Raw genomic sequence first — 10,784 nt, forward strand, 5'->3', positions numbered from 1 at the left:
GAGAGAATGCCCGGGGCAGAGGGAATGTGGGAATCCATCCCCAGGCGATGAGGCTGGGGAGAGCTGGAGATGCGGGCACCGACTGTGGGACTGCCCGGCCCGCAGCACCTCCGGCCCACAGGGCCCTGCCCGGGTGGCTCCCGGGGCTGGCAGGTCACCGACTCAGGCAGAAGCTCCATCGGCACAGGTGACACTACAAGTTATGCTGCCACAGAACTGATCCTTCAGAGGATCTGCCTTTCAGCCTGGGCAGGTGTTTGGCGCAGGTCTGTCTACTTCAGCCCCTTCTCTCCTGGACCCTAAACAGGAGATACAGGGCACGACACACGGCGGTGGGAGAGGAGGCACAAAGGAAGGGGTGTCTGCACAGACACCCCCGGAGCTGGGACAGTCGGGACACAGGAGCAGCTCCTTGTCCCTCCAGAGGCAGCACGAGGAGCTCGAGGCGCTGCCGCTTGTGCAAACCGCCCTTTCTGCAATTTCCAGCCGCAGGGGACCGCGGACCGGCACCTCGATCCCGGAGAACCCCGCTCCCGGGGGACGCGCCCGGGGCCCGGCCCTGAGGCTCCGGGCAGGCGGGAAGGCACCGCCTCCCTCACGTGATGGCGGGCACGGGCCGGGGTCGGGGCCGGGGTCGGGGCCGGGGCCGGGGTCGGGGCCGGGGTCGGGGCGCGGCGGTGGCAGAAGCGGGCGGACAGTGGGCACCATGCAGCTCCTGCCCAGCCTCTCCCCCGTCACCTGGCTGCTCCTCGTCTCCCTCCTGTGCCTTGTGGCCCTGTAAGTAGAGGCCGGTCCCCTGGAGGACGGGCAGAAGAGCCCAGTGCCAGTGCGGTTTGAGTGAATTAGCGCTGAAACCACGCGGGGCCTCCGCGCTGCCCTCAGGGCACAGTGAGGGCTGCTCAGGGCGGCTGCGGGCCCCGATGCCAGCGGGAAGAAGCGAGCTGGGCTCGGCGGGGAGGGAAATTAAAGGAGATCCTTGATTTTTTTAAAAGCTTTTTCCTGGAAGGAACTTTCGGTTGTTTAAAGACAGCAGCGCCCGTGGCGTCCTTGGGCAGTGCCAGCTGGGAGCCGCGCAGGGCGATGCCGGAGCTGCTGCTAGCAGAACTCTCCCGATTAAGTAGTTCTGTTGGCAAAACTTCGGCTTATATGGCTCAGGGGAGCTGTAATGAGCTATACAGGCAAAAACTTAATTTTGCTGTGGTAATTTATGTCCCTGCCGTGCTGCTGTAGCGCGGCCACCTGAGCATCGCAGGAGGTCTTTGCAAAGACAAACACAAGGGCAGGCCTCAATCGCTCCGAGATCTCTGCTGAGTCACCTGGGCCACAGTTGTCTCAGCTGGGCAACTCAATAAGGCCCTGAGGTGCCCAGGTACACTGGTTTGCTTAGGCTGGGCTGCAGCTCCTTTCAGACCTTGTCTTCCATTAAAACATACCCCAAGTGATCCTGCATTCTTTGCAAAGAGTATCCTCAGCAAGGTTGCTGCTGGTCCACAATTTCAGCTTTTCCTGAATGACAGAAACCACTTATTTGAGCAGTTCCCTATGCTCAGGAAGAAGTATCCTCTCTTTTCGTTGCATAAGTACTTCTCACATGCTCTTTGTTGACAGCTGTGGGATATGGCCCTACCAGACTTTCAAGAAGCTGGGCATTCCTGGCCCACAGCCTCTGCCATTTGTGGGAACTTTCCTGGAGTACCGGCATGTGAGTACCAGCAGCTGCTGCTCTCTAGTGTCTTAGATCCTTCTTGTGGCTGGTGCTGTTTTCCACATTCTTTGGGCATCTCTTTCCTTTGTCCTTGATTCAGTCAGATGAAAATTATGCTTTTAGGTAGGAGGCTTTTTGGACACATGGAGAACATAAAAGTTCAGGCTGACCTGAATGAGGTGTGCTGTATTTTAAAACTACTTTGTAATTTAAATTTTTTTGTTTCTCCCCGTGTTTCTACCTGCTCTTGAGCAACTGAAGTTCTGTTGGAAACAAAAAAAAAAGTATTGGAGAGATTCCTAAGACTGCTGTTTTCTGGGAACTGCATGTTTCTTTTTATTACAAATGTTAAGAGGCTGAATTAGCCCCAGAAATGCTTCATCCAATCACTTACTTTTGGGCCAGCCTGAGACTAAGCCAGACAAATACATTTTTAAATAGAATTCAAACATCATCAAGCTACCAAACCTCATCAAATAGCAAGGCAGTAGCTGACCACAGGTAACTGATTACAAATGCAGAATAAGTGTATTGGCTTCAATAAAATACGTGTTTTACTTGTATTTGCTGGGTTCACATCATTCCTGTTGCCTCTTGCTAGTGGTTTAGTGAGCCTTATGTGTCTGGTAAGTTTCATTGTTACATGTAACATCAGCTAAAACCTAAACGGAAACAAAATAAAAATATCTGTTCAGTAACTGCAGAGGAAGATTGTATGAGGACGAGACAGCAGCAGCTCTAACTTGTTGAGAAGGTGAAAGGACACCCTGGGATCCAGTTCTGCCTCCTAACTCTGCTCACTAAAACTTTGTACCCTGTCATACCTTGTCTTCATTACATTTTTAAATCAGGTTGGCTGGTAGAAGTTGAAAGTACCTTTTCATTTTTTTCAATCTCTGCTCTCTTTTTTCTCTCTAATGCAAATGTCCCCTAAGCATCTGTGTGATGCTTAACAGGACCATGCACCTCCCAGCCTCAACCTCTGCCACTGTCAGTGGGGCTGTGGGATGCACTGTGCTGACAGCCGTGGCCTGCTTTGATCACTTTTCACTGGCAAACTGTTCATTTCTCCTTTCTTCTTTTCCAGGGAGTCCACAATTTTGATCAGAAATGCTTTGAAAAGTATGAAAAAATCTGGGGGTGAGTTTCTACAGAACAAAACTACCAGTTTGGGATGCTCCACAGCCCCAGAATAGAATGGGAAAGTTACACTGATGTTATATTCCCCAGTACTATAATTCCAGCAGTGACAGCGTGGGATAATCAAGGTTTAGCACTGGGAAAGTCTCCACCCATCTCTCCAAGACTTTCTCCAGCTGGGATTTCAGTGTGGTGTGGGGCTGGGATGGTGATGGTCAGTTTATGGGGTCATTTTTTTGCATAAGCTTTGAAAATCACCTCTACTGCTTGGTGTCAAACTGAGCCTCCTGCCTTTGAAGCTGCTCTTCTGTGTCTGGAGCAGAAAGCAAGCTGCAGGCTGCCACAGTCTTTTTCATCTTGCTCCCTGCTTCTCCCAGAGCTGGGGCACAAGCTACCTTTCAACCTGCCTCCCTGCTCCCTGCACAGTGCTTGTTTTATGTAGGGGCTTCTTATCATGCTTCCACTGAGAACCTCTCAAACCAAAACAAAATTGCTCTGCAAAAAAAATCCTGGGAGGCTTCATGAAACCTGGTGCATTTTTTTGCAAGATTAAATGTTCGCAAGCTTCTTGAAGATGGCAGCTTCCCTTAGCTGTGGCCCAGGGCTCCCTGCCCTTTAGCCCACACCATGACTTTTAAGTTTTTCTGTCTCTGTTGATTGGAAAATGGAAGAGACAGATGAGGTTTTCACCTCTCAGTGCCTTGTAGGCCAGGCAGGAAATCTCTTTCCTCCACAGGTAGATTGTTTGGTGTGTATTTCTTGTCTCCAGCCACCAGCAATGGAAACAGCTCAGACATCCCAAGTGCAGGGGATCAACATCGTGGCAAAAAGCTGCCTTTTATCTAAACCCACACAGCTTTGGCAACTCTTCAGTACCACAGACAATTGCTAGAAATGCTCGTGCTGCCCATGTTTGTCACTGTCATTCCCTTTCTCCTCTTTCACTACATAATAAACAAGTTCCAGCCTCATCCTTCCAGCTGTCTTGTCAGAGGGCCCAAACCCTTTGTGCCGTGGCTCTGGCCATAGGCAGAAGAGGCTGCTTTTGCTCCAGCTGACCATGAAGATGGACTGACTGTGGGTTTCTATTGGCTTAGGTTTTATGATGGCAGGCAGCCTGTGCTGGCTGTTTTGGACCCCATCCTCATCAAAAACATCCTGGTGAAAGAGTGCTACAGCATTTTTACTAATCGCCAGGTAGGTACCTAGTCCTGTGCTTTGCTTTTCAGTACAGAGCACATGCAGCAAGAAAGAAGGAGTTTCTTCTTGGTTTCTGTTCTCTGAGCCCTTCAGCAGATACTTGCTCTCTCATGTGCCCCAGTTTATTGATGGTACCAACATCAAAACTCTACTAGGGAGGTGTAGGGGCCACTCTGGCTGGGAAATTGGGCCATCAGCCTGGATGTGCCCTAGGGGCTGATGTCATTTATGGCTCTTAGACTTTTGTTTCCATTTCTGTTGTTTGCTGGTTGAGGTGAAGCTGAGATGACTTCAGGGGCTGAGTCAACACTCCATGGAAGGTTTTTCTTTGCATTTCTGTCACATGGAAGGGGGCAGTAAACCTTCACCTGTCTCCTATTCCCCTGTGCAGAACTTTCATCTGAATGGGATCCTGGGGTCAGCCCTCAATGTGGCTGAAGATGAGCAGTGGAAAGGGATTCGTATGGTGCTGTCTCCAACCTTTACCAGTGGGAAGCTGAAGGAGGTAAAGCACAAGCCACTGGTACTTTGCATCCATAGCTGGAGGAGAACTGAGCTGTTTCTAAGTGTAGACCTTCCCCTCAAATGGGGAAGTCGCCCTGTTTGCCAGGACCACATCCATGGGCACCTGCATTGTTGGTACCATTCAGCAATGCAGTGTCTGGCTGCCATCCCAGGGAGGGAGTCAGGAGAAGGGGGTGGGGGATGAAACAGCACACGAGGCATTGCACACTGAGGCTCTTGGTCCTATGGCCTGTATGTTCATCCTGCTAAACACATCATTCACACCAGGCTTGTCCATTTTCCACGTGCCCAGGAGCCATGTCCATCCCAGATGGAGTAGATGCTAAGCTGGAGTGGGAGCTGTGTGTGGGTTTTTGGAGGAGAGCCTTGCTCAGTCGTAGTCAGATGAGCTCTCTGGACAGGTTGTTGAGAGAAAGCTGTGACTGAGGCCTCGAAATGGTGATGAACGAATCCATCCGGCTCCACCCTGCTGGGGGCCGGCTCAAGAGGGTCTGCAAGAAGACTGTGGAGCTCAATGGAGTGACCATTGCAGAGGGAATGGTGGTCCTGATCCCAGCCTTCGTGCTGCACCGGGACCCACAGTACTGGCCAGAGCCGGACGAGTTCAGGCCTGAAAGGTGAGGGCCACAGGGGGAAATAGCTGAATACTCAACCTCAGCCCTGGGAGTGGGAATGGCAGCAAAAGTGGGGAATGCATGATTATAACATTTAAATTAGGCATTTATCATTGTCTGACATCTAGTCCCAGCATTACCGTGAGGGGAGTTTTATGATCTACATCCATAAACTGTGCATGGAATTTAATTAACTGCATTGAAGGGAGCAACAGTGAGAGCAGCTCCCAGCAGCTGTAACACTGAGGGGTTTATGGCCAGATATTAAAGCAAGAGCCATTGGGTGACTGGCACAATGCCCTGCAAATCAGCAATGGAAGGGCAAAGATGGGTAGGAAATAAAACTTAATTTTTAACTCAAGTTTTGAAGCAATCTTTTCTTAGGAGCTGTGTCAGACCCTGCAAAATGATGCAATAGCCCAAGGCACACCTGGGATACCATGAACCTGGTAAACTTCAGGTGGCCACCAAGACATTGATGCTTGGTCCAGAGAGAGCAGGACCAGACCTCTGCCCTTGCACCAAGAACTGAAATACCTCTGGAAGCTAATCCTGGTGTGGGGACATGGTGATCTTTGAGACAAAACATGGCAGTGGTGTCAGGCAGAAGCACCTGTGAAGCCTGTGATCACCTCATGTTGGATTCAGAAGGAAACACCCAAATACGAGTGCTCTGGCAATGGGCCAGGCTACACCAGTTGCTCCAGTAGCCACATCCTTATTCCAGTTGTCAAATTTGGCGTGTGTAGCTGGACAGGAGCTCTTTAGGGCTCACTTGCCTTGCTGGGAGTTCATCAGAGGAATGTGCTGGTGTCTCAGTAGTGAGATACTTCACTTCTGACTTAGCATAGCTGAGGTTTGTACCTCATGCACTGGGAATGAAACGCTTTCTGATACGAAAACCAACTGATCACTAGGAAGTATTACTGAAAATGCTCAATGGCAAATTTCTCTGTGAAGCTGATTGTTCTTCCCTGTTTTTCATGATGAGGGAAGGAATTGGACTGGCATGTCTCAAAAGCAGCCCTGCCTTTAGTCACACAGGGGGAGAACTCCATCTTTGTGTTTGCTCAGTCCTTTGATCTACAGGGAAGCTGTGGAGCTGTAGACCTGTGTGGTTTAGGGTTTGAAATCTGGGTTCAGTTTTGGAGCTGAGAGGGAGTTCTGAGAAAAAAGCAGTTAAGAAATCCATTAGCGTATTTCAGGTATTCCCAGGACACTCAATGCACCTGGATTTGCACAACCAAGTCTGAGCATTGGGATGAAAGCAGAGGCATAACATATCTATTGAGACAGAAATAAGGGACTTAGCTTCTAATATGCACAGAAACACAAAAAGCTTTTCCCTTCCCAGACCCCTCATTACTTCAGATTTGGAAGCTAACACATCCTGCAACAGAGGGGCTCTTGCTAACTTGTTCTTTTTTTTTTTTTTTTTTTTTATAATCAGGTTCAGTAAAGAGAACAAAGAGGGTATTGACCCCTACACCTTCCTGCCATTTGGGGCTGGCCCCAGGAACTGCATAGGGATGAGGTTTGCTCATCTTGTTGTGAAAGTGGCTGTGGTTGTCCTGTTGCAGAACTTCTCATTCAGACCCTGCAAAGACACACCGGTGAGGATGTGGGGTGATGTCTCTCATTATCTGCCCCTTACTCCCTGTGAGATGGTCCTACTGTTACATGAGACCTCACAGTTAATTGTAAGGGGTTCAACACAAGTTACTTATGCTTTTTTTAAAAAGCCTCTACAGAAGCATATTTAATGTTGGTGGGATAGTTTAGGCTGAAATCCCTAAAGTCCTGTGCCTATCATTGTGTGCACCTAACTTGTGGGGTGCTCTCTCCCCCACAGTGCACTGTTGGTCTGTTTGACCCAGCTTAGGAAGACTCTGCTCCAGAGAGCAGGAAGAGAAAATCCCCCAGCCCATGCCAAAGCTGTGTTTTGCAACACAAACATGGGTATTCTCTGTGGGACATCCCAAGACACCAAAGTTCATCTCTTATGACCCAGGGAAGTCCCTAAAGGGTAGCAATTTTCAAGCAAGCACAATATGGGTTAAGTTTGAATTGGTGACCCTCTCCCTGTTTGGGGCTATGCAGGATCCCACCAGGCTTTGGTTTTGCCCAGGATCCCAGTGAATGCTGCATACAGTACTGATGGGATGGGCCTTGCAGGGTGGGAGTGCTTGACATGAAATAAAAGCAGGAGCTGTTGCAAATGATGTGTCAGTCCAGCCCTGCTGAGAGCACAGCAGCTCCTGTGCCTCAGGCAGGCAGCACCACAGCGTTTCCAGCCTGACCCAGCTCCTTGCACTCACTGCTGCAAGAGGCTGGGCCATTATTATATTCTGTTGGTGAGGAGAGCTTGGGAAATCAGAGCAGAGGGGGCAACAAGTCACTCAAAGGACGTTTGTTGTAAGAAACAGAAAAGTCCTTATTAAATTATTACTTGGCACGGGTGCTCAGCTGGAATCTCTGCAGATTCAGATTGCAGTTCAACTGGTAACCTGGAGGTGAAAGACTGTAATAGTCCATTAACAATGTAGTGACCTATCCACCCTCCCCCAAGTCTAATGACATTTTTCTAGTCCTCTGCAATCCATAAAATTGATTCTTTTTATAACTGCCTTTAATTAAAAGGAGACAAGTTAAATATGTATTGTATTATTGGTGCCCATAGGTTTATGGGGCTCTTTCAGCCCTTTTTTCTACAGGATGTGTCATGTACATCAGAGTGGGAGGGAAAATTTCATGCTGGAACATCCCTTTGGAACATGTGTATGGAAGCTGCAGCCTCCTCTCACTGCTCCACTGATGGCACATTGGGCTCCAAGCCATATTATTTAAATTTTCTGAAACAAAGCTTACTGGGATATGGGGGGTGAATGTGGCCTGTTGGGCTGGGGGTGTGTCACCCTTGTCCTGATGGAGAGAAAGAGAGCTGGGATATGAGCAGCATGCATTGGTGGGGGATTCCTCCAACACCAGCTTTAAACATTATTTCTAATGAGATTCCCAGCCCACCCATGGAAACCTTTCATGTTGAGGATGCTTTTGCTTTGCTACTTGGTCTGAGCAGCAATTTTAGATTTGCTCTTCCTGGAGAACTTATTGCTCCTCCAGCTCCCATTATGATCTAGCAGCCCTTAGTACTGACACAGTTGTGCATCAAACAGAATGGCACTGCATGCCCCCATTTAGCTGCAGCACCCTGGCTGGGGTTTGGCTGTTCTTCCCTCCACGTGCAGCCTGTTGATCAGTGCACTGAGCTCTTTGTACCATGCCACATGAAAGCCAGAGCTCACCAACCAGTTTATCCAAGAGCTGAGGGCTGTTAAACACCTGCTGGTGGCTGTGCTTGAGCAATAGTGATGGTCCTGCTGTAAGTACACCTGTGAGCTGGGAAATGCATTGAAAACAAGTGGTAGCTGGGATGTGTGTGAGCTGTAGGGCTCCTGTCCTCCTGTCTGTCCTTTCTCCAGCTGATGTGGTTGTTTCATTGTTTCTCCCTCCTGCTCAAGATCCCACTGGTCCTGGACTCGAAAGGTTTCATGCAGCCAAAGAAGCCCATTGTCCTGAAGATGGTCCCCAGAGCCCAGGCTGACCCGAAGAATTGAAAGAAGGAGGAACAGAGCAAGAGACTCTAATGGTGCCTTCTCCAGCTCTTGAGAGGAGACCAGGTTAATGTGTGCTCTGTAGGAGTGTCAGGGGGGCAGCCCCCCCCATCTCATGGGGATTTGGCCCAGCAAAATTACATGAGCATTATTCTAATGAACATGAGCCCCAGGTCCTGCTGTCCCCAATCACAATAGGCATTTTGCAACACCATTTGCACTCCAGTTATTTGGGCATTTTTTTCTCTCTGTCTGAAGAGGCACTTTTCTAAGCAATTTGATTCCAGACACTGTCAGTCTCTTCTGACAGTGTAATTTAAATCAAGATGGGGAGAGCAAATTGCACATAGTTAAGTAATGCTGCCATTGCTCCTGTTCCCTCTGCCTGCTGGGTGATTCTGTGTATCTCCTGGTTTTATTCTCCTGGGAATGCAGAGTTGTCCAGGGCGTTTCCTCAGCTCTGTGCTATGACCCTGACAAGTGTTAAAATGGTCACGTCCTTACAGGACTGAATGCCTGCAGCAGATTTTCTGATGCTGATTTATTTAGATTTTGGAATGATTTTAGATGGCTTTTGTGTGATTCCAAGTGCAGATAGGTTACCTGGAGGAGCCCAGAGAGAAGCAGTTACCCCTAAGGACTGGAGATTAGCAGAGTGGGAGAGGTGTCCCACATGTGTTTCCTGATTGTTTGCTTATTTTATCATAGGCATGCAGCCACCTGCCATGGGAGGGATTGTCAACACAGGCACCATCCATATGGTTATCATGACACCTTTTAGTCTGATTTATATTAGGCTACTGTAAGACCAATTTAACTAAAATAATAATTATACAGGGTGCAGCACTGAGAGCCTTCAGATGTCCTGGGCAATCCTGTCTGGAAGGAAGGTGCCTTTGCCTATTGAGAGCTTCAAAATCTTGCCAAACTTTGTAATTTTTGTACAGTCTGGGATTTAATATTATTCCTCCAAAAACTGCTGCAGGAATGCTAACTGCAATAAAAAGTTAACTTGCCTCTTGTGTGTCCAACTGATGCCAGTCTCTGCTGCTGTGCTTTCTCCATACACAAGTGACTCCATCTGTAGATCTCATAAGCCTTTGGCCAGGTGATGAAAACTCTTTTTATCCTGGATGAATCCCTATGGGTACCATAAATTCTAGGAGCTGCTCCTGGAGATGCAGAGCTGAAGGTGCAGCAGCCCAAAAAGAACAGCTGAGCAGAGTCATTGAGGGAGTGAAGTGATTCCTATTGCAAAAGGAATTTTATTCACTACATAGCAGCTTTTATATTTCTTTTATATTCTTTTTTATAGAGGTAGATAGATTATACATATGTTATTATATATTCTTTTCATACTTACTTTCTATATTTTTTTAGGAATTGAGCAGAAAACCTCCAAAGGGATATAATAACCTTTCTGCAGCAAATTAAATTCCCCAGTGAAAGGCACCCTTGACTGGAAGTGTAGGGGAGGAGTGAGGCTGCTCCTCTAGAGAGTCACCAGTGAGCTGGGTGAGGGGGTTAGAAAATTCCCAGCAGCTCAGGCAGCCATGGCTTGCCCTTTTGCCCTCCTCACCTGTGGCACTGCAACTCCCTTCTGCCCCCAATGTCCAGAAGTGACAATCCATCTTTGTTTTCAGCTGTTGCTGTCCTGTTTTCCAAAGTCAAGGCAGGGTGCTTGTGGTAGCACATGGACTAAATGTACAAGCAGTCAGACCCTTGGAGGACAAACAGCTGAAAAGTACTTGTTCCACCACAGTACTTCATAACAAGGGGCATGAAAAATCCTCTGCCTTGAGAGGTGACCAAGAAGGTGAGGGTGACAAAGTCACCTGCAGTGTCACAGGGATGAGTTAATGGCCTTGCTGGGGCAGAGGCCAGAGCTTGCCTGGTGGCAGTGAGAAGAGGGTTTTGCCTCCTCACCCCATGCCCATGATGGAATTAATCACTCACAGAGAAATGTCAACACTATGGGAAAACATC

General features: G+C 48.6%; 1 protein-coding gene across 1 annotated transcript; it reads left to right on the top strand.

The window, feature by feature from the left end:
* Positions 1-706: 706 nt before the first annotated feature.
* Positions 707-8,819, top strand: LOC103817856 (cytochrome P450 3A12-like). The gene is made up of 9 exons (XM_050980285.1): positions 707-777; positions 1,609-1,702; positions 2,793-2,845; positions 3,943-4,042; positions 4,437-4,550; positions 4,723-4,801; positions 4,998-5,187; positions 6,635-6,797; positions 8,706-8,819. The coding sequence occupies exons 1-9, from the start codon at positions 707-709 to the stop codon at positions 8,799-8,801; spliced, it is 960 nt and encodes a 319-aa protein (XP_050836242.1). The 3' UTR covers positions 8,802-8,819.
* Positions 8,820-10,784: the final 1,965 nt, after the last annotated feature.

Source organism: Serinus canaria, chromosome 14 (assembly GCF_022539315.1).
Source record: "Serinus canaria isolate serCan28SL12 chromosome 14, serCan2020, whole genome shotgun sequence".
Taxonomy (NCBI): domain Eukaryota; kingdom Metazoa; phylum Chordata; class Aves; order Passeriformes; family Fringillidae; genus Serinus; species Serinus canaria.

What these genes read in the sequence shown, in the direction of transcription:
- LOC103817856 (XM_050980285.1), top strand. Translation starts at nt 707, where the DNA reads ATGCAGCTCCTGCCCAGCCTCTCCCCCGTCACCTGGCTGCTCCTCGTC. An exon ending in CTCCTGTGCCTTGTGGCCCT is followed by an intron (nt 778 to 1,608) that starts GTAAGTAGAGGC and finishes CTTTGTTGACAG; the next exon opens with CTGTGGGATATGGCCCTACC. An exon ending in AAGTATGAAAAAATCTGGGG is followed by an intron (nt 2,846 to 3,942) that starts GTGAGTTTCTAC and finishes CTATTGGCTTAG; the next exon opens with GTTTTATGATGGCAGGCAGC.